General features: G+C 49.9%; 1 protein-coding gene across 1 annotated transcript; it reads right to left on the reverse strand.

Annotated features, from left to right (window-relative positions):
- Positions 1-5,725: 5,725 nt before the first annotated feature.
- Positions 5,726-19,712, reverse strand: MISP3 (MISP family member 3). The gene is made up of 3 exons (XM_033173613.1): positions 17,231-19,712; positions 13,276-13,358; positions 5,726-6,302 (listed from the first exon to the last, which is right to left on the reverse strand). Exons 1-3 carry the CDS (start codon positions 19,695-19,697, stop codon positions 6,207-6,209), a joined length of 2,646 nt encoding a protein of 881 aa, XP_033029504.1. The 5' UTR covers positions 19,698-19,712; the 3' UTR covers positions 5,726-6,206.
- Between the last annotated feature and the right edge of the window lie 3,833 nt (positions 19,713-23,545).

The raw sequence follows: 23,545 nt of genomic DNA on the forward strand, positions 1-23,545 counted from the left end.
GACTATATCAGTGGTGGCGAACCTTTTGGAGACCGAGTGCCCAAACTGTAGACCAGGACCCACTTGTTTATCACGGGGTGCCCAAGCTTGTTGAGCTTTTTTTGGGGAGCTGCCGACCAAGGTTTTGGAGCTTTTTTGGGGGGGTCGCACAGGGGTTGCTTTGCTTTTTTGGGTGGGCGCCCCAATTCTGCTGAGCTTTTTTTGGGGGGGGGGAGAGAACAGAAGTGGATGACAGGTGGTACCGTCGCTGGAGTTGGCATGCAGCGCCGACGTCGGCGTCTGCCGGGGCACCAGGGGGACACGCGCACAGCGCAGTGGGCAGGGCCGGTGCTAGGGTGTTTTGCGCCCTAGGCGAGATGACCTTCTCCCCCCCCCCGGCCAATCATATTTCACTTGGAGGGTCTGCAAAAGGCAACTGTGGGTTTGAGGAGGCACTGCAGATCACACTTCCCCTGGCCTGTAAAGAAGTTGCTATGAAGGAGGAAAACTGCTCCCTGAGCTGCCCAGGGCTGGACCATCCCGTTGCCCTGGCCGGGTCCTGCAAGCTGGAGACAGCGGTCAGCCCCAGCCTTCCCTGCCTGCCGCCCATCTATTATTAATTAACTAATTAATTAATCCACCCTAAGCACAGGAACACTACGTGGGAATGCAGGCCAGCTGGCTTAAAAACCAGGCCTCGATTTCCCGCCCCACCTTTAATAACAACAATATTTATACGGATACCTGCTTAAAGACAAGACTTGTGCCACATGTTGTCCTCACGCCCCTGAACTGTTCTTATTTGGAGCGGGGAGTTTGCAAGCTGCCCGGAGAGTGGCAGGCGGGCGGCGGGGACCCTGGAAAGGAAGCAGCCTCCGCCCGCGCCTCGCCTGGGCCAACCTGGCCGGGGCTGCGTGGCGCCGGCCAGTTAAAAGGGAAGCGGCCCTGCTCTGCCGCCGCCGCCCCGCTCCCAAGGCGACAAAGACACCAAAGCGCGGCTCGCTTCGCAGGCGAGGGCCGCAGGGGCCGAGCGAGGGAGGCCGGCGGGGCCCTTGAGAAGCAGCGCCGCCGACGGCTCCCTCCGCGGCGGCGCCTTTTGTGCCAGCCTCGCCCATTCAGCCGGGGCGCTTGGGTGTGTGACGGCAGCGCCTGACGCATTGTCCTCGCCCCATTATTAATTGCCCTCAGGCGGGCAGAGGGGAGCAGCCGAGGGGGCTCCGGACTAAGGGGAGGCCAAGCGGGCGGGCGGGCGAGCGAGGACGGCTGCTCTTTGTCAGCTCACGGGCCTCTCCTCTCCCGGAGCCGCGCTAGCTTGAGGCGACCCCAGCCGGCGAGCCCCGCTTCCTTGCCCGTCGCGGCGCCTCAGCGGACTCCCAGCCAGAAGTGGAAGGGGGCAGAAGGCAGGAGAAGGGAATGCCGCCCGGAGCCGGCTGCCCTCGCCTTCCATCCCGCGCGGGGGCCCCACACCGGCCCTGGGGGTTGAAGAAGCGAGCGCTGTTGTGCCCAGTCGGAGACGACTGCTGACGCGGCGGATTGAGGGGCAGATCAATCGCCGAACACAATCTCCGCCGACTAGCAAAAAAAAAAAAAAAAAAAGTTCAGGGCTTCGGCAGTGGACGCAAGCCTGGGGAGAAAGCGGCAACAGCGGCGCGGGTGGGCCGATGGTGCGCGTGCCAGCAGTGAGGGCTCTGTGTGCCAAATCTGGCACGCGTGCCATAGGTTCGCCACCACTGGACTATATATGAAGTAATTTTTCAATTTTTCCCACGGCACACCAGGCAACATCTCGCGGCACACTAGTGTGCCGCGGAACAGTGGTTGAAAAACACTGAACTAATTAATTAATCCACCCTAAGCACAGGAACACTACGTGGGAATGCAGGCCAGCTGGCTTAAAAACCAGGCCTCGATTTCCCGCCCCACCTTTAATAACAACAATATTTATACGGATACCTGCTTAAAGACAAGACTTGTGCCACATGTTGTCCTCACGCCCCTGAACTGTTCTTATTTGGAGCGGGGAGTTTGCAAGCTGCCCGGAGAGTGGCAGGCGGGCGGCGGGGACCCTGGAAAGGAAGCAGCCTCCGCCCGCGCCTCGCCTGGGCCAACCTGGCCGGGGCTGCGTGGCGCCGGCCAGTTAAAAGGGAAGCGGCCCTGCTCTGCCGCCGCCGCCCCGCTCCCAAGGCGACAAAGACACCAAAGCGCGGCTCGCTTCGCAGGCGAGGGCCGCAGGGGCCGAGCGAGGGAGGCCGGCGGGGCCCTTGAGAAGCAGCGCCGCCGACGGCTCCCTCCGCGGCGGCGCCTTTTGTGCCAGCCTCGCCCATTCAGCCGGGGCGCTTGGGTGTGTGACGGCAGCGCCTGACGCATTGTCCTCGCCCCATTATTAATTGCCCTCAGGCGGGCAGAGGGGAGCAGCCGAGGGGGCTCCGGACTAAGGGGAGGCCAAGCGGGCGGGCGGGCGAGCGAGGACGGCTGCTCTTTGTCAGCTCACGGGCCTCTCCTCTCCCGGAGCCGCGCTAGCTTGAGGCGACCCCAGCCGGCGAGCCCCGCTTCCTTGCCCGTCGCGGCGCCTCAGCGGACTCCCAGCCAGAAGTGGAAGGGGGCAGAAGGCAGGAGAAGGGAATGCCGCCCGGAGCCGGCTGCCCTCGCCTTCCATCCCGCGCGGGGGCCCCACACCGGCCCTGGGGGTTGAAGAAGCGAGCGCTGTTGTGCCCAGTCGGAGACGACTGCTGACGCGGCGGATTGAGGGGCAGATCAATCGCCGAACACAATCTCCGCCGACTAGCAAAAAAAAAAAAAAAAAAAGTTCAGGGCTTCGGCAGTGGACGCAAGCCTGGGGAGAAAGCGGCAACAGCGGCGCGGGTGGGCCGATGGTGCGCGTGCCAGCAGTGAGGGCTCTGTGTGCCAAATCTGGCACGCGTGCCATAGGTTCGCCACCACTGGACTATATATGAAGTAATTTTTCAATTTTTCCCACGGCACACCAGGCAACATCTCGCGGCACACTAGTGTGCCGCGGAACAGTGGTTGAAAAACACTGCTCTAAACTACAGCTAGTTAAGCATCTTAATCACTATGGTGAGATGCATTGCATTCTAGTCATATTGTGGCAATTATCCATACACCTATAAATCACCATATGCAACTTGTATGCAAATTTGCATCTTGGTGAGGGATTGATGTGCAGCAGGCATGTCCAACAGGTAGATCGTGATCTACTGGTAGATCACTGGACGTCTGTGGTAGGTCACTGGTAGATCACTGGCTCCCCCCAAAGAAACTCAGCAACTTTGGCTCCCCTAAAAAAAAGCTCTACATCTTTGCCCTGAAGCCCCCAAAACAGGGCTTTCCTTCCTAAACAAAGCTCAACTTTGACCCGAACCCCCAAAAACATGGATGGCTATCCTTCCTAAAAAAAAGCTCAACAACTTCGACCTGAACCCCCCAAAAGGGGGTAGATCACTGCCAGTTTTTAACTCTGTGAGTAGATTGCAGTCTCTTGGAAGTTGGCCATCCCTGATGTACAGTATTTCCTCTGTGGGGTGAACCATAAGCAGGCACCCTGTTCTTCTCTCAAGGACAGGAAATAGTTGTCAGAATGGCTTGAAGTCCAAAGAGAATTGGAGGCGGCTATTCTTTGAGATTTTGCAATATTCTCCTATCAAAGCATGTTTGTTTCTAGTCTAGTGAATGGCTCCAAGGTCCTTCGGATAATTTGTATCTGTGAAGTATCTTTTCAAAAAGGCCATGGCACGAAGACATCTCAACCCCTTTCATTTTAGACGCCAAGTAGCCAAGAGGGTTCAAATTTAGCCTGCTTTCCCATGGCAGTCAGTAGTCTCACCCAAGGCTCAGACTGTCACGACGTCATAACAGCCGAGCAACAGCCCATCATCGTACCATGACCTGTAGCCGTTCTCATTATGCCACGGTGCCTCTTGCAAGCCCAAGGGGCTAGGCAGCTGGTTCAATGGCAAGAAGTTAAACACTTTAAAACAAATCAAAACATGCTTAACAATGCCCAGTTAACATTTTTGTTAAAAATGGATTGGAAGCTGTGGAGGGGGCGACGCTTTCCTCCCCCCCACCATTTCCCCATTGGAAATAGATCCTTGCGGAGGGAAAGAGCAGCTGAGAGGCATTTGTGGTGGCAAAACAGCTTTGGGGTGAAGGGGGTTAACCCCCCTCTCCCTGCAGTTGGAATCATGCAGCTGCTGTTTTGCGTTGGATGGGCACGCTTTTTTAAAAAGCAGGCTTAAGGTAACCGTGTAGTTTGATCCTAGCACAGGTCTGCTATGGCACGGCAGTAGATGAGTCAGAATTATCAGCAGGGTTATTTAATACCACTCTGTGCCTTTCATTATACGGACAAGCCATTAACAGTATCCACCCCCCCCACCCCCCCCGAAACAGAAGGGTCAGTTATAAATTATCTGCTAGTAACAAGCAAACGTATCTGATAGTAATGCATGGCTGAATTTTCTGCTTACAAAAGGCTCTTTGCGCTTTGTTGCTCACAGCTTTTCAGACTTTCTCCTTGTGATACCTTTCTAGCAATTTTCCTGCTCTTCTTTGAGAAATTCCCACGGTGGCTTTTACTACCACGATTGCAACCAGCTTTCCCCCATTGGTGTTATAATCATCATCATCATCATCATCATCATCATCATCATCTTTGAGGGGAACTGAGGCAGGGCTTCCCCTCAAAGGTGCTAAGAGACTCTTTCTCTCTATTTGTCAAAGGTCAATGTTCTCACAGCATTTACAAAAGGCAACAATCTGGAGTCACTCCCGTTTGATTTACTTTTAATTCTTGCTGGCGTAGACAAAATCAAGGAGCTCTTTTCATTGAAAGATTCTTGTTTGATTCTTATTTTGCTGAATGAAAAAGAGAGTCAGTGGCAAAGCATACTACCCCAGGGTAAAAAAAAAAAATTGCCATCTTTCATCTCAGTAGTAGTAGCATCAACTGCCTGTGGGCTGGTTCCTACAATACTTGTCTGTACGCAAGTTTGAATACCCAGGGACAAAACCCACATGTGACTTGGTCAAATCTGAGGATGAAAGAAGTCTTGGGGGAACAGTCGCAAGTCGCCTGAGACAGATGCCCAGAGGCACAAGTCTGCCCAGATTATTGGCCCTCTTCAACCAGTTAAACATAGGAACGTGGGAATCTGCCTCACACCGAGTCAGAGCTGTGTTCCATCAGAACTGTCTACACTGACTGGCAGCAGCTCCCCAGGGTTTCAGGCAAGAGTCTCTCCCAGTCCTAAAGGTAAAGGGACCCCTGACCATTAGGTCCAGTTGCAGACGACTCTGGGGTTGCGGCACTCATCTCGCTTTTTTATTGGCTGAGGGAGCCAGCGTACAGTTTCCGGGTCACGTGGCCAGCATGACTAAGCAGCGCACGGAAACGCCGTTTACCTTCCCGCTGGAGCGGTACCTACTTATCTACTTGCACTTTGATGTGCTTTCGAACTGCTAGGTGGGCAGGAGCAGGGACCGAGCAACGGGAGCTCACCCCGTCGTGGGGATTCGAACCGCCGACCTTCTGATCAGCAAGCCCTAGGCTCTGTGGTTTAGACCACAGCACCACCCACATCCCCCCAGCCCTGCCTGGAATTAAACCTAGGACTTTCTGCTTGCAAGGCAGGTGCTCTGCTACTATGGAGCTATGGCCCTTCCCCATAAACAACTGGACCTCAACAGGAAAAGATGCTGTTGGCATGGGACAGCTCCTACTTAAGTGTAGCTGCTCCTGTGCATGCCTCTCCATGGATCCGCCCGAACACTTCTGTGTGGGGTTGCCCAAAGCAGACCAAATGTAGGGGAAACCTGTGTTTGGAAAGCCCTTGAGAAATCAGTGTCCAAGCAGGTGTTACCTACGTAAAAAAAAAAAGAAACTAAAATGAATAGTAATGCTTTGGAGCCCATCCCTGAAATCTTTCTCCTCTTTGTTCCAGGATAAAATTTGGAAGAAGGCAGCTGGCTATAAATGCTATTTCTGCCTTGTGATCAAACTGGTTGTGCAGATGTGCTTTTGGACTTTTCTTTTTTTTGTCAAATCTAAAGGCGGAGTGGAAAGAATACACGGTCGGCTCCAGAGGTGCACTCGACATGCACACCATGAGTTATGTTTTGTGCAAGGTTGGGGCAGGCACAGCGGAGCCCTTGTGTCTTTTGCACTGGAGACATGACCCAGTGGCTTTTCTTGCCGAGGCAGCCCCCTAATCTTCACTGTCCTGGTTGCCAACAGCTCCCGACTCCCAGCGCTGGATTAAGGCACTCCTCTGTCGGCGGAGGATTCGAGGGCTTCTCTCCGGCTGTGGGGTTAAATGAGGGGAGAGAGAAAGTGGAGAAAGTGAGCAAGAGTCCACGGAAAGTGAGGAAACATGCAGGCAGAAGGCTGGGGCAGAGAGCTTTCTCTGCTTAGTGATAAAGGACTTGAGGCTCTGGGTGTGTGCGGCTGTTTCTGAACAGAAAAGACTGAATACCCCATTTCTCTGCAAAGAAACACTTATTGCTTCAGTAGGAAAATTGTTTTGCCCCATGCCCTGCTGTCGGGCAGTTCCACGGAGCCCAATTATTGCACTCAAGGACTTAGGGAGCAGAGCCCACACCTAAAATAATTCTTAATTCACCCACCCCATTTTTCTGCTGAAAATTTAAACTTCTTCATGCATTTGGTGGGGGGTGGTTGTCCCTTTAAAAAAGAAAGAAAAAGCACTCACAAATCACAATTAGCTAGCTAAATTTTATGATGCAACAATACGTTGTTGTTTGTGCTAGGATGAATTTGAAAGCATGCATGCTGCAATCCTATGCATGCATCCTTTGAAGTAAGTAGGGTTTACTCCCTACTACTTGAGTTTAGGATTGCAGCCTGACTGATGTCTAAAACATTTCAGTGCCTGATGCAGAAAATCCAAATGGCATCAGGCCTCTCATTTATTAAAACCGGAGTGAAAGCTGCAACGCTTTCTCATGAGATGAAAGACATGCTGAATCATATAATGGAGTTTTCACACATTGTTGGTTGAATTCAGATATGTTTGCTCTTAAACGAACTGCCCAAAGTAGGGGTTGCTATGGGAAGAGGTAGAGATAAATGAGAACTGGCAATCCAAGTCCTATTCAGTGCCTGCCTTGATGTTATAGCTTCTTGGCCTTTTAGCTAAGTTCAAGTGTATATTAACAGCAGCTGTAGGCAAAAAGTAGAGCATGGAACCACCTCGTTTCTGTTGAACCTGATTTCTGCTGACTGTTGGGGTTCTTGCAAAGAACACCAGACTATTTATTTCTTCATTTAAATTTCTATACTGCCCTTCATCTGAGGATCACAGGCCAGTTTACAATATAAAAGCACAAAAACACGTAACAGAGGGCTCGTCTACATTTTGGCTTGTCCCGTGCTTTTTAGGCATGGGTCAAAGCAGTTTTCTCTCCCCGCCCCCCCTTTCCTTGAGAAACCCACTCTTTAGCGCTAAATCGGAACAAACAGCAATCCGCAGAAAACCCAATTGCTGTTTGTTCTGATTTGCAGTGGGGCAAATGGAGGTGTGAATAAGCCCATGGCAATAAACAAAAACAACCCCACACCCCAGGGTTAGGGAGGCTCTGATCTGCTCCTGCAAGTTACTTCTAATAACTTGGGTTTGCTCAGAATCCCTTAACCCACATGATTAGTGTGAAGGGCCAGAGCTCAGTGGTGCACAAAGAAGGGTCCTGGTTCAATCCCTTGCCTGGGATGCTGAGTGAGATGGACCAATGGCCTGACTCAGTACAAAGCAGCTTCTTCTGTGGCTGCTTCCACCACTACTATCAAGAGATCCTGAGTCTGCATTCTTGCTTTGGGTCTTTGAAACACCAAGGGACCTTTTCGGTGCCAGAGGTGGAAAACTGAAGCAGCGCCCACTTTCACTAAAGGCTTATCCATGCTTCCTCTTGTTCCTCTTTAGTGCTCAATCGGCGAGCGGGTTTTCCATGAAATGCCATTTGTTCCAGTTTAAAGCTAAAGAGCAGATTTTCCCCGGGAAAGGAGCGGGGCAAAGGGGAAACCGCTCAGACCTGTGCCTAGAAAGTAAAAAAACTACTCGGACCCGTGCTTTTTAGGCACAGGACAAGGGGAAGTGTGGCTGAGCCCTAACTTTGTAGCAACGTAAATCTTCTGTTATCCCGGGGACCAGAACCATCAGGCTTCCAGTGAGGCCCCAGCACCCTAGGGCTCCTATTGCAGATACCCCTCCTGGGGACGGGGGGGGGGGCTTCTCCTTACAGCTAAGCAAAAGGGATCCAGGGCAGGAAAAAGGGGTGAATGTGCAGAGGCATACCTAGGATCCCTGGCGCCCACAGCAAGGAGCTCCTTTGGGCTGGATGGGGCACCAATGCTGTTCTCTTCCTGGAAGCTGCTCCAGGGACCCATTTCTCTCCCCTGCTGGAAAATCTTGGCAGATTCTTTCTGCAGGCGAAGCAGGTGGAGTGCTGAGCTGGGGATGGGGGGCACTTCAGGTGTCACCTGAGAGGTGATTTTTATGCCCCCTCCCCTCCTGTGAGTGTGGAAGGGGTCTCGCTGGCAGGCACTGTGCAGAAGGCCCCCTCAGGCCCTTTTCAAGATGGGCCCTTTAGCTTTCAGAAACAAAACAGCCTGGCTTTTACCATATCAAGAAGCAGGGGGAAAAGATACAAAGTTTTCCTGCCTCCAGTCCTGCCAGCATTTTGCAGCCATGTGAAATGAGGAACGGCAGGCTCAGCGCTGCTATGCTCAATGGGCTTGCCAACCCCTATTTATCAGCAGCAAAGGAAACAAAATTTTAATGCATTACAATGAACCTATTGAAGTGTGTGCTTGTCTTGTGTGTGTTTTGTGAAAGTGAGATAGGCAAAGGAAAGATAACCAATACTTGTTTCCACTGGGTATTTGTGTATGCGTGCCATTAAAGCACAACACAAATCGAGGCGACCTGGCCAATGGAGCACACCCGCCCCCCCCCCCCAAGCTTTTCTCTGCAAGCCTAATTGAAACAGGAAGGAGTTGCTCTTTTGCTGTTCCTGGGGGCTCATCCACACTTCCCTTTGCCTCCTCGCTTTCCGCCGGGAAAACCCATAGTCCGGTGGTGAATGACAACTGAGTTTTCTGCAGATTGCTTTTTGTTCCAATTTAGCATTAAAGAGTGGGTTTTCCCAGGGAAAGCGGCAGGGCATGCTTTCTAGGCATGGGGCAAGCAGAATTGTGGACATATTAATTAGAGAGAGTCAAGCACTGCTGGGATACTCACACACACACCTGCCTGCCCTGCGCACTGAAATAATGCTTGAATTGTTCGTGGAATGGTAGGGAGTCCTTAATAAAATCCACACCCCTCCCCCATTTTTAACCAAATAATGCCCCTTGTAGCCTTCTGAAAACAGTGCGGGGGGGGGGGAGCTTCTAACGTTTTCCCTCTTTAGAACATTTGCCTGGCCCCAGTTCATTGAGCCACCTTTTGATGAACACCTATCAAACTCTGTCAAGTATTGTGCCTTCCACGTTCAGAAACTAATTTGAGAGTCTGACCTTTGCAAGCAGACACACACATTTTCTGCTCAGACGTGAGCTCCGATTAGGGCCAAATGAGACAATGGACTTATCCACATTTGCCTTTCCTCTGCTCTTTCCAGACATGGTCCATGCTTTAAAACTCCATGTCCGAGTGCCCTTTTCTTTGCTGTGGAGCTTTCCCTGTGAAAACCTGCTCTTTAAAGCTCAATCGGAGCAAACAGCAATCTGCAGAAAACCCAAACTGATGCTTGCCCCGACTGAGCGCTAAAGAGCAAGTTCTCATGGAAAAGCTTTGGGGTAAGAAGAAAACACTCGGACATAGAGCTTTAAAGTGTGGACCTGTGCCTGAGAAAAAGGGGCAATTGGTAAGTGTGGATAAGCCCATTATTATTATTATTATTATTATTATTATTATTATTAATTCATACCCCACCCATCTGGCTGGGGTATCAGCTTGGCATCTGCCAAGGCCCTGGATCCCTCCAAAGTTTTACTATTTCTTCTTCTTTTTTAAAAAAATCCATTTTGAGAGTTTTTGAGAGTTTTGTTTGTTTGTTCTCTGCACTGCTTGGTTTTTTTTTGAGGGGGTGGGCATGTAAATACTTTGCCTGTTGCTTGTTTCGGGGGGTGGGGGGAGGTGGTTCCTGAATCTTGCTATTTGTCTTCTGCAAAATGGATGTTTTGTGGGGCTCATGACCGTTTCAGAGGTTTCCAAATGTGCCCCCAGGCCCAAAAAGGTTGGGGACCCCTGCACTTACGTACATACCTGTGTCTCTAAGTGCAGGGTTTCTCCCTACCAATTCCAGATCATAAGATGGAGGTACAGAGGGTTTAACCCTTTAGCCCTGTGCTGTAATCTTGGTCCTGATCTGGATCCCACTTCTCATGCCCAGATGATGCTGGGCAGAGGGACTCTTGATTGCTTCAATGAGAGCTCTTTTCTTAAAACAAACTGCGGACACAACAGGGGTAGGGAAGGGATAAAGTCCCCTTTCCTCTCATTACACTAGGATCTGCATCCAGATCAGGCTCCCTTATCCAAATTGGGTAAAATAAAGCAAAACCCTGCACTTGAGGGCCCAGACATGTAGGCATGGGCGTAGCCAGGGGGGCAAAATCAATAAAAATCAATAAAAATACATAACAATCTGAGGTTCTGCCCCCCCAAAGACCTACCCCCCTAACAAAAATCCTGGCTACGACCATGCATGTAGGCATGGGCGTAGCCAGGATTTATGGAGGGGGGCAGAACAGAGTTTCCTGTGATGCAATTGGTCAGTTAGTTAAGTACGGTATTTTTATTTATTTACTTGATTTAGGGGGCCAGCTGCTTCCCCGCTGCCTATGCACATTACCGATTTAAAACACAGCAAGGCCTTTCTTTTTCTCAATTCAGATTGATGCTGGTTTGTGGGGGGAACAGGACACATCAAAATGCAGTATTTCATAACAAACAGCAGGATAGATATAGCTTGTGGCTAATGTTGTCTGTACACAGATTCTCAAACGAGCGGTAAGAGTGCACTTGATGCAGAATAAACAGGAAAGTGTGTACACAGCCACAGCTAACATATTGTCTAGTTTGGCTCTTAGTTCAATGGAATTTGTTCCCCGTTCCATTTACTCTGCATCCAAGGCTTGAGAAGCAGCATACACACCATGTGAGTCACAATCCATACCTGCCCTGCGTCTATCCTGCTGTTTCTTAGGAAACACTGCATTTTGATGCGCTTCCTGCAAAACCAGCTTCAATCCCGATTGAGAAAAAGAACGAACTGGATGCATTTTAAGCCGGTAATGTATTATGCAGCCTGAAGAGTGTGTCTAAGATTGCAGTCTGAATTACAGCAGTCGCTAACCACAAGTTGCTAGCGGCAAATAATGAATGAATGGGATTCTAGCCCTTGCTGTTATGTAAAAATAACGTATATAGTTTTGTCGACGAGAACCCGCTACCCAGAGCAGCATACGCAAAATGACAAGTGTCTCCTTGAAGGAATTTGCCGTTGAAATGTTAACAGGAAGGGAGACAAAAAAGGGGGGGGGCGAGGGGTATCCCACAGTGGGGTGTGTGTGTGTGTGTGTGTGTGTGTCAGAGATAACAGCACATGGTTTGCATACTGAAAGTTTAGCTCCTCCACTCCAGGGCTGAGTGAGGCTTTGGTCTAAAACTCTGGAGAGTCACGAAACTCCGAGACCAGAGGGAGGAGAAGGTGCAAGAAGAGTGGAAGAAATTTAAAGAATATTTGAAACAACGTGAAAAGTTGGACATTTGAAAGTGAAATCGGCGGACACAATAGGCGATAGCTGTACAATGTTAGATTAAAATAGTACATAAGAAGTTAAGATTGTGATTTCTTTTTATGCTTTATATTATGGTTTTGAATAAGTTGATAGAGATAAGATGTTAGATTAGGGTTAAGAATAATTGTAAAATAAGAGTTAAAGTAGTTACAAAGTTACTACAGTAAATTTGAACTGAACGCAGAAGAGAGGACGTGAGGAAGTCCCCCAAGTAAGATTTGAAATAAGGTTATAATAATTAAGTTGGTGTGTTCCTGTGGTAGGTGGGTTTTCAGGTAATGTATTTGTTTGCTTTTTGTATTTTGTAGTTTGTATGTATGTTTTGTAGTGTGTATGTATTTGCTTTGTTTGTTTTGTGCTGAAATACCAATAAATTTCTTATAAAATAAAAAATAAAACTCTGGAGAGTCACAGCCAGTCGGTCTGTAGGTACTACTGAGCAGTCACAGTGTGACTTCGTATAAGAGAGCATCCTCTGTTCCTAACAGAGAGAGGAGCTAAGGGCAATAAGGAATGGTGAGGGTACCAGGTGAGACCCTAAACTAGGATCTTCTAGTTTTATCTGAGGTTACAAGAAACTTCTGGGATATGATATATAATGAAATGAGGAACCAGAAGCCTTCCTACTGGGTATTATAGGCACTGACATTAAAAAGCAAGATGTTAATTTTTTCCAATATGCAGTGACTGCGGCAAGAATTTTGATAGCACAAAGGTGGAAACAGGAAGAAACCCCGGCAAAGGAAGAATTGGATAGTGAAATTAATGGAATATGCAGAACTGGACAAAATGACGGGAAGAATCCGAGAACAGCAGGACCAGAAATTCATCAAAGACTGGTCTAAATTTACAAAGTATCTGAAAGATAATGATACTCAGTTGAATACGTTTATAGGACTTCAAGAAGCTTTGTAGATAAATGAAGAAATATTATTGTAATTATGAATTTTATAGTGACTATTATGTATATGATAGTTTAAGCAATGATAGACTAAAGATGTATAGATTAAAAAGATAGAAACTTGAAAGCCATGTGGAAGGTCTGAGGGAAGTCAGGGCTATGAAAGCCAGAAAGGTGGAAAATATGGATGATTATGCGTGAATTAATCTTTATTCTGTAGTATTTGTGCATTAAAACAATAAAAATTATTATTAAAAAATAAAAAAGAATATATATATATATATATAATGTGTGTGTGTGTGTGTGTGTGTAAAAAATCCATTCCAATCCTTTTATTCATCAATATTCTCCTGTGTCTTTTAGCCACATGTGTTTCTTGCAATCAAATTATATCTAGGTTCTCTTTTAATATTACATGTTACTTGTAAGATGGCAGCTCTCTACCACAGGTGTCTTGTGGGCCCACAGAGGCAGCCAGTGCTGCTCCTGTGGACAGCTATAGGCCACCAGTCATAGCTGTGTGATAAGGGCACTGCTCCCCTGTGCTTGTTACCTGATGGAGGCCATTCACCTGAGAGGTCTCCGGAGGGCTTGGAGGAGGCCAGGTGACATCCAGCTTCTTGCAGGAAGGTCTCTCTGAGAAGGAGACAGAGACAAAGGACAGGTCTCAACGGTGATACAGGGCTAACGGTCAGTAATAAGAGTGCTTCTGGCCACATGCATTCCCCAAAGTGCAATTCTCTCAACAGGGACTGACCCACCCACATCTATGGTCTTTGAGAAGGGCTTTCCATTTAGGCCCTGGAGATGGGGAACTGGAGAGGGAGAACCTTCTTTCCACATCCCTGTCAGGAAAGCAGTTTCTCCCAGTTTCCGTTTTACAACCACTGTGTCCCTCTCGTGACATTTCCTTGTCCCTGGTTACACCTGCCGATGCCGGGCAGGTTTCCCTTTCAGTCTTGCCTCTGTTAAAGTTCAACCAACCCTGTGTTTGCTACAGCAGCTTAGGAAAACTATTACCACCCACTAGGTACACATACCGGTTCTGTTGAGTGCCAGGTTCTCAAGGTGCAGCTGCAACCCTAATTTATTTATTTAATCTATCTATATCATTCTGTTTCCCCAAGGAGCGTAAGGCAGTGTGTTGTTGTTCAGTCGTTCAGTCGTGTCCAACTCTTCGTGACCCCATGGACCAGAGCACGCCAGGCACGCCTATCCTTCACTGCCTCTCGCAGTTTGGCCAAACTCATGTTAGTAGCTTCGAGAACACTGTCCAACCATCTCCTCCTCTGTCGTCCCCTTCTCCTTGTGCCCTCCATCTTTCCCAACATCAGGGTCTTTTCCAGGGAGTCTTCTCTTCTCATAAGGTGGCCAAAGTACTGGAGCCTCAACTTCAGGATCTGTCCTTCCAGTGAGCACTCAGGGCCGATTTCCTTGAGAATGGATAGGTTTGATCTTCTTGCAGTCCATGGGACTCTCAATAGTCTCCTCCAGCACCATAATTCAAAAGCATCAATTCTTCGGCGATCAGCCTTCTTGATGATCCAGCTCTCACTTCCGTACATTATGGGGTGGTGTTTGGTGGTATGCAGTGTGCATACCACCAAACACCACCCCATTTCTCCTTCTCTGGGAGCTTCTCCTCTCTCTGCACAGCCCTCTGCCCTGGGTGGGGAACCCAGAAGACGCAGGGAGAGGACAGGGAGCAGCAGTTCTGCTGTGCAAACAGAAGTCCTTGCACAAATAGAATGACACAGTAGGATACAGTGACTGGCCTAGGGTCACCCCAGCTGAGCAGGGATTTGAACTGACTCATAGTCCAATGCTCTGATCATTAAGGTAAAAGGTAAAGGACCCCTGGATGGTTAAGTCCAGTCAAAGGCAGCTATGGGGTTGTGGTGCTCTTCTCGTTTTCAGGCCAAGGGACATGACGGAAACCAGAGCGCACAGAAACGCCGTTTACCTTCCCGCTGCAGCGGTACCTATTTATCTACTTGCACTGGCGTGCTTTCGACTGCTAGGTTGGCAGGAGCTGAGACAGAGCAACGGGAGCTCAACCCGTTGGGAAGATTCGAACCGCCAACCATCTGATTGGCATGCCCAAGGGGCTCAGTGGTTTACACCACAACGCCACCCGCATCCCTCACTATAACACTCTGGCTCAGGTGCTAGAGAGGCTCACCTGGCGCCATCATTACAAGTTTTTAGATGCCAGGCAAAACCATTCCTCTTTACTCAGTCGTAAGGCTATTCAATAATCTATGGCCTGTTAAAATGTGGAGGAGTGGACTGGTCTTATTATTTTTTTATTATTAGGCTGTCTGTCAGTCTGCTTTTTGCTATATTTTTCTTATGTTTGTATCACTGATGTTTTACAATGCGTTTCTAATGTTGTACACCGCCCTGAGATCTTTGGATAAAGGGTGGTATATAAATCGAATAAGTAAAAGTAAAAGTAACAAATGGAATTTTTCACTATCATTCGTTCACTTTATGAACTGGCATACAAAGCAACAAACTCAAGGTTACCCAGTGAGCTTATAGCTGATAGGGATTTGATTGGAAAGTTCCAGCACTTCAGTTTGTAAATCACGCCAGACGTCAGGGCTGTAAGTGCGCCCGGATTCAATGGAAATGCTCAATGTTGTGTTAGATGCCACATTCCTTTGATTGTTGGTTCCTGCTGCTATGGAGCCAGGATGTGAGTCAGAAGGATCGTGCAGGTGTGATCTGGAAGGGTGCTGGTTCTCATGATCCCTTTGCATCTTAATGATTTTGCAAGCGAGAATGCTGGCCTAAGGCATTTTTTTGCCTGGGGTGGAGCTGCAAATTGTGCACCCCCTACCCAAGTCAAGGTTTATGATATGGTGGAGGATGGGGAGGGGAGTCAAGTTATTTTGTCACCTGAGGCAGAAAACACCACAAGTGCCTCTCCTCCTCCCTAGCACTAAAAGTACAACAACATTAAATAACCATTTCCCGCCTTTTCTTGATACTCAACATTCGTTGCCTGAGTCCGCTGCTTCACTCTGCCTAATGTTGGAGCTGGTCCTTGGAAATGATAGTTATTGCCTACAGCAGAGCTTTCCAAACTTTTCGTGTCGGCGACACACTTTTTAGACATGCATCATTTCGCGACACAGTAATCCAGTTTTACTAGCAAACTGGAGCTTAAAATAACCCCTTTCCAGCCCCGGGAGGAGCGCAGGGAGTGTTCACACGACACACCTGCACACTGCAGCCGACACACTAACGTGTCGCAACACAGTTTGGAAAGCTCTGTCCTACAAAACAGGACTTTCGTGGGAGTTTAAGACATGTTACTAGAAATCCAAGAACATCCGCTTTAAAAAGCAAATGGCAAGTTTCTAGACCATATGCTTCACTCTAGAAATATTACTGTTCCAAGCAACAGCTTCTGTTGTTTACGCAAGCCCCGCATTTGTATGCATACAGCCTTCTTAGTTCACCTTTTGGCACCAGACAGGAAAAAGAAAACCCACCTTGCTTGTGAAAACTGATGCCACACAATAAAGGAGCCGGCCTTTTAAGATCCCATGGCATTCTTTGCCTTTCTGCGGAGCTACTCCTAAAATCACCGATCGTAAGGACAGCTCTGGTGGACTTCACCAAAGGTCCACCTAATCGAACCGCCTGGTTCTGACAGCAGCCAGCAAGGTGCTTTTCTGAAGCCCACAAGCAGGGCATGAAAAGGCAGCGACCCTGCCGCTTGCCCCAGCAGCATGGTGCAGTGGTTAGAATATTGAGCCTGCGAGGCCAAGCTTCGCATCCCCACTAAGCCATACAGCTCAGTTGGCACCCTTGTGCCAGCCGCCGTCTCTCAGCCTCACCTGCTTGTAAGGATAACATAGAATGGGGAGAACTGTGCCTTGGGTTCAGTTGGATGCATATGCAGTAAATAGGTAAATGAATACAAGAGGACTCCCTTGGTCCCTTTTATGTACTTATTATTACCATTATATATTTATTCATACGCTGTTTTTCCCCCCTGGGAACTCAGGATAGCCAAGTAGGATTTGGCAATGCCTCTGAATACAATGCCAAATCTGAATGTAAGAATCCCACTTAGCTATCACAAGTCCGTAAAAGTAACCAAGAGGCTTCCTCGGGCCCAGCGTTCTGTTTCCAACAATGACCAGTAAGATGCCTCTGGGAAGTCCAGCAAGGAGGCCATTACAGCAACAGCCCTTCCCTGTGGTCTGAAATCTAACCTCGCAACTGGTGTTCCGCAGTGCGCTGCCTCTGAAACTGGAGGCTCCATTGAGCTTTCCTCCATTTGTCTGCCTGTTTCATTTTAAGGCCAACTAACCCAATGGCTGCGAATACATCTCATGGGAAGCAAAGCCCATGCGTTCATTATGTGTTGTGCGAAGAAGCGCTTCCTTTTCCCAGTCCTGAACCAACGGCCCTTCAGTCCCAGCGGGTGACCCCCCATTCTCCCCATTCTCCCTCTTCCCCACACTTGCTCATCGCACCTTGCCCCTTACCTGGCTGGCTGGGGACCTCCTCATCCTGAGCTGAGGCCTCCGCAGCTTGGCAGGGCAACGCTGAGCCGTACAGGTTGTGCCTCTGCCTCTGCAGCTCCCGCTCTCGTTCCTGAGCTTCTTGGACCTCCTGCTCCAGCAGAGACTGGGGGCTTTTGGCACGCAAGCAGAAGAAGGGGTTGGCCGAGGCAGGGGTTCTCTCGGGCAGCGGCCGTTGGGCTCGCAGCAGAGCACCAGAGTCCACGATGACCATGTTGGCAGTGCTGTTGGCCTCCGCAAAAGAGAGCCCCCTCGCCCCTCTGGGGCTGCTGCACAGCATCTTCCTGGGGGCCGGAGGTTCCGGGCTGGGATGCTGTTCAAAAATCATCAGCTTCTCCTGCATCTCTTGCGGGGTGCCACGGTCATAGGCCCCCCTGACCTTCCCCAGCTGAACCAGGTCCTCTTCACGTTGACATTCCCGCTGGATCTCCCTCTGCATCTGAACGCCGGCCCACTGGCGCTCCTTCTCCTTGGGCAGCATGGGGGGCCCCACGTTCTGGTTCAGGATAGGCCTGATGCGCACCTCCACATACTCCTGAGTGCCCCAGGGGCTAGCCAGGCCCCTTTGCCGACGCAGGTGCTCCTCCCGTTCCTGGTGGAGACGGATCTCCCGCTCGATCGGGGTCTCGGTGGCAGGGTGAAGGGCCTCCGTATGCTCCGTGGCATTTCCCGTCCACTCCATGCCGCCAGTCCCAGAGGGCCCGCTTGGCGTGGATGTGGCACGGACTGGGTCTGCAGGGCTAACCAGGTCTTCTGTGCTGGCAGGGTCCCTGGCACCAAGTAGCGATTGGTCTCCAGGTTTCAGACTGGAAGTGGAGTGCTCCGAAACAGCAACTGGGCATGTGGTGCTGGACAGATCTTGAGAGCCCGCTCTGTCCCTGGCCCCAAGTGGATCTTCGACGCTAGCTAGCACCATGGTACCAGCTTGGTCTTGGGGACCAGCTGGATCCCTTGTGCCAGACGGGCTTTCCAAGCCAGGTGATTCTCCGGCTGGATCTTTGGCACCAGCTAGGTCCTTTGCACTCTCTGGCACGCAGGTGGCTTCCCCAGGCCCAGCGCTGATGGATGCCTCCTCTCCCTTCTCAGATTCCAGCGCAGCCTTGGCTCCAGCCTCACCCTGGGCTTGGCTGCCGTTGCCGCTCGATTCCTCAGCAGCCAGTCCTTCCCTCTCTTGCCTGCCACAGTCAGGAGCCAGGCCCCAGTGGGCAGGTCCAGAGGATTCACCGGTTGCCCCAGGAGACTGCCTTGGCGCTGGCTGGAGGGGAGTGTCACCATCTGCGCCTGCTGCCCTCTGCTGGCAATAGGTGCCAACATCTGGCTGAGAGTCTACTGATGCCGCCAGTGAAAGTCCGGCTGGGGTGCGTTCAGCGTCTTGGGCATCTTGCTTCTCCACAGTTTGGGACTGATCACCCAGCTCCCTGGGCGTGCTTTCCTCTTTGCCGGCCTCTACTGTTTCCGAGCAGCCTGGTTTTATGTCTTGATCAACGCTGGCAGCGTCAATCGTCTCCTGATGCTCAGCACAGGGAGCGGAGCTGGGATGGTGGCTGGGAAAGACCAAACCGTCTCCCTCCCATGACTGCTTTGGGGAATTGGTCCCTGGAAGTGAGATGCTGGGAGGTTCGGAGGATGCAGTGGTGGCAACGCAGTCAACTTGGCTGTTCCCCCTGCAGCAGACAATTTCAGGTTCCTCTAGAGATTCTGAAGCAGGATCCTGGCTGTGACTACCCACAATGCCACTCTCCTCCCATACGTCCAGTTGATTTGAGGTGCTGGTGAATTTCTGTTGCTCCGAAGAAACACCTGAGGTCTCCGCACAATGAAGAAGAAGAAGAAGAGTTCCTTTTTCTTCTTGGCCATGCCCCAACTGTTTCAAGGAGTCAGTGGGCCCAGCTCCGTTCTTCTCATTGCAGTGATTCAGACCGGCCTCCTCCTCTTGCGCCAGCTGTTCCAAGGTCCCAGAAGGACACTGGGCACCCGGCATCTTGTCACGACACACAGATTGGCTGCCATGTCCCCCTTGGGCCAACAGGCTTGCAACATCCTCAGCATTCGGTTGCTCCGGGGAGAGACATGGCGTCTTGTCTTGGTGAGCGGAATAGCCGCCATCTTGCGCTTGGTCTGGTGACTTGGAGACCTCTGCCATTTCAGTCCTCTCTGGAGACGTGACTGGAGACGGGGGTGCCCTCTCAAAATGGTTGCCTTCCTGTCCTGAGGCGGACTGTTCCTGCAGCACATTGTCTTTGGCAAGGGAACCAGTGGCAACATCGAGTGAGGGGACCAAGGAGTCGTCGGGTGGGGTGGCTATGGGGACATTTTCAGCCATAGTCCCGCTTTCCACCATGTCCCTGAATACATCCACCCCGGAGTTCTCCTGGTCTCTGTGGCACAACCCAGCAGCTGGGGGAGGCAGTGGCAGAGTTTCGGTGCTCATCCAGGGCAGGGTGTGGCTCTTTTTTTTTTTTTTTGGTAAAAACAAAACAAAACAGAAACCTTGAACAAAAGCATTCATCTCTTTTGTGCCGTTTCCCACTACACCCATGGCTTGATCTCTCAAGAAACAACGAGATGATGGCTCCCCCTCCTGGCAATGGAGTTGAAGGGTGCCAAGTTGGGTTTCTGTGCAGCTTCCTTACCTCCTTCTCCTCCTCCTCCTCCTCCTTACCTGCTAACCCAGGCATAGGCAACCTTTGGCCCTCCAGATGTTTTGGCCTACAACTCCCATGATCCCTAGCTAACAGGACCAGTGGTCAGGGATGATGGGAATTGTAGTCCAAAACATCTGGAGGGCCGAAGGTTGCCTATGCCTGTGCTAACCCATGGGTAGGCAAACTAAGGCCCGGGGGCCAGATCCGGCCCAATCGTCTTCCAAATCCGGCCTGCAGACGGTCCGGGAATAAGCGTGTTTTTACATGAGTAGAATGTGTCCTTTTATTTAAAATGCATCTCTGGGTTATTTGTGAGGTCTGCCTGGTGTTTTTACATGAGTAGAATGTGTGCTTTTATTTCAAATGCATTATTTGTGGGGCATAGGAATTCATTCATATATATATATGCTTTTTTCAAAATATAGTCCGGCCCCCCACAAGGTCTGAGGGACAGTGGACCGGCCCCTGCTTGAAAAAGTTTGCTGACCCCTGTGCTAACCCCTGAGCCAGTGGAGAAGGGGACTAGGGTGCTGCCCAATGGGGGAAAACAGGGTGGGCAGGAATGCAGGGCCAAATATTTTCTGCACTCTTCTATACTCTTCCCTGGCTCCTCCCCTTGCACATGGGGCTCATCCACACTTCCTTTCATGCTGTGTTTTTAGGCACAAGTCCAGCATTTCCAGATCCATGTCCAAGCGAGGAAACCCACGTTTGACCACTGAACTGGAGCAAACGGCAGTCGGTTTGCAAAGGTTTCCCAGTGAAAATGCCAGGATGAAAGAAACCTGTTTGGACACGGACCTGAAAATCCTGGCTGGAGGAAAAAAAGCCCTCCTGATTTTTATATAGGTGATCTGAAACGCAGTCCAGGGGACAGCTAAGCACCTATTCCTTCCCTTACGTAGTGCATCTGGTATCAGAGAATTTGATTCCTTCTCCACCAATGGGTGGCAGGAATAACTACCTTTTCCAATAGACAAAAATTGGGAGCCCTCACGTGAGAAAGACAACAGTGACTTTGAAAGAGAATGGGAACCTTTTATAGTTTATCTGCAGAAACAAAAAAAAAGATTAGTGGACTTAATGGTAGGATTTAAATAAACACTCGCAATTTTATTAGTAAAAATATGTAGTAGATAAGGAAGCAAAACAATGTAATTTTAGATATAGCAGTGTGTAATAAGGGGGAAATAAACCAGAAGTGGAAGTTGGGAGGGGCAGGAAGGAGGGAAGAGGGATTGTATTACGAATGTTATGGATATGTGATGTAATAGAAAAATAAAATGAAATAAAAATTAAAAAATAAATAAAATTGGGAGCCCTGTACAGAAAAAGTGTAGAGGCAGCTGAAATGTAGCCATGAAGGATATGAACACGCAGCTTCCACAGACCTTCCCAAACCCTTCCCCTGCTGTTTTGGGATGGATATTATATGAGCAATCAGGATCACATCCTGAAATGCTTTGTACAACAATCTGCCTCGGGGGGGGGGGGGGTACGTGCATTCATGAAAAGCAAAGCGGGAGCTGAATTCTAGGAGCATGAAAGGGTATGGAATTTATTTATCCCACCCCTGTGAAGGAAACAATTATCTCAGTCCAACGATGACCAGGGCAGCTTGAATCCTGTCCAAGGGCCGCGTCACCCCTGGCTCAGAGAGGAGAGCCAGGCTGGGGCAGCCTTGGGGTCATGTTGGGCTCGCAAATGACCAGATGCAGAGCACTGATAGCTCAATCTCGGGACATTGCAGCCCTTGCTACTACAGAGCCCCTAATCAGCCCCCCCCCCAATCTCTTTCCACTCTCTTCTCATGACCCAGTGGATTAACTAATGGTTTACTGCCTGCCTAAGGATTGCCCTTTCCACTAACCTCTTTCCAACCTGCAGAGTGATGCCCGCACCCTGTATCTCAGAGGCATAGGGCTTCTCTTACCTGACACACTCTCTCCGGATTCTGCCTGGCCGGAGTCCTGGACCCCTGGTAGTCTGTCCCAGCAGGAGGTGCTTTTTCCTCTGGGTTTTATGCTCAGCCACTGAGCCAATTACACGCCCCGAGCTAATCTGCTGGGAGGACACAGCCCTGCCGCACAATTGCAAAAAGAGAGTTGCCAAGAAAACGCACAGCCCCGGGGGCCACTCCTCCCCAAAATATGCACAACAGAGCGCAGGCAGTTGTGCAATGGCATTGAATATTAACCATGTGCAAGGGACATTCTTGGGAACAGAGAGATTCTCAGCCTATTGGTGGCTATTAGCAAGGAAAGCTGAACAAACCTTTACGCACTGTGGCAGGATATCGTTTTTTTTCCCTTTCCAGATGCTGTATTGACAGGGAAGGTTCATGCCCTGCTTTGGGGCTTTCGGAAGGCATCCATATGGCTCCTGTTGGCACATGCATGTGTTATAAAAATTAGGTTCAACCCCAGAAAGGAGTCCACAAACCCGGGGGTGAGCCTTAGTAGGGCTCCCCTCCTCTCAAGAGCACTTATGAATAAAATAGAGACAATACAGAATCTCCCAAGGCAAGGCGGTAGCCCTTTATTAGAACTGCTCCAGCAGGGTGTCTTGCAAGCAAAAGACCCCGAACAAAGGCGTGCAAGCTCCTATATAGACTTTTGAAATTCCCCCCTCCAGCTCAAGACCACCCCTCCATACATTAGAATTACATCACAAATTGGGAGGGTCTGGTAGCAATGATCTGAGCATCTTGGACCCTGCCCCCATGCCTCTTGCCCTCCACCAAAAACCCATCAAGTGAAACAAAATATATTTACATTTCCCTATATCCCAGCCAAGTTAATCACACCTTTTTGTCTGACATTCAGATATCAGGGTGCCAGAGATTATCACTCAGGCAGAGGGCTGCTGAGTAGCTGGAGGGGCAACCCCCCCCCTTTGTTCCTGAGACAAATAAATACTTGGTCAGTTGGGAGTGAGGCCTGTCTTCCTGTGCTGATTTTCAGACATGTGGCCTTATTTGTTTTGGTACATTAATAACAATTATTATATATAAATAAAATACCTTAAAATTCTTACAACACATGGCTAGCCAGGACCTTGACCCGTTCCACCAAAGCAGCCGCTGTTTTTTTCTGTTCTTCCCTGCAGTGGAGTTCCTGCCCAACTCTCTGTACTGCTGCATTCTGCATGAGTTGTGGATCTGAGGAGAATCACCATCAGAATTTCTGACCCGCTTCCTGTAGAGACTCCAGGGAAATGGGGGACGGACGGACATGGGAACTCCCTCAGGCAGGGTCTTCCCTTCACCAGGCTAGGAACACCCCCTGCCTCTGCTACACACTAACATTCTTGCCCCATACATTCGCGGCAGAGACAGGATTCCTGCTCCCTGCTCAGAACATTCCTTGCATTATTTTTGGGTGGAAAAGCAGCATACAAAAGAAATCAAGACCAGGAACGGTAGGCCTTTTAATACTTGTAAACCACATTTATCAACGAGCAGTCACAGAACTTGGTGGGCCTGTCAAGGGTTCTGGTTGGCCACTGTGTGAAAACAGAATGCTAGACTAAGGTAAGGTAAAAAAAAAAAAGGTAAAGGACCCCTGGACGGTCAAGTCCAGTCAAAGGCGACTGTGGGGTTGCGGCGCTCATCTCGCTTTCAGGCCGAGGGAGC

This window comes from Lacerta agilis, chromosome 16, assembly GCF_009819535.1.
Source record: "Lacerta agilis isolate rLacAgi1 chromosome 16, rLacAgi1.pri, whole genome shotgun sequence".
In the NCBI taxonomy this organism is placed as follows: domain Eukaryota; kingdom Metazoa; phylum Chordata; class Lepidosauria; order Squamata; family Lacertidae; genus Lacerta; species Lacerta agilis.

Bases quoted from the DNA above. Each gene is read 5' to 3' on its own strand.
- MISP3 (XM_033173613.1), bottom strand. From the start codon at position 19,697: ATGAGCACCGAAACTCTGCCACTGCCTCCCCCAGCTGCTGGGTTGTGC. The intron at 13,359-17,230 runs GTAAGGGGCAAG...TCTCCTTCTCAG, and splicing joins GGAGGTCCCCAGCCAGCCAG to AGAGACCTTCCTGCAAGAAG. The intron at 6,303-13,275 runs GTAACAAGCACA...TTAACCCCACAG, and splicing joins AGGTGAATGGCCTCCATCAG to CCGGAGAGAAGCCCTCGAAT.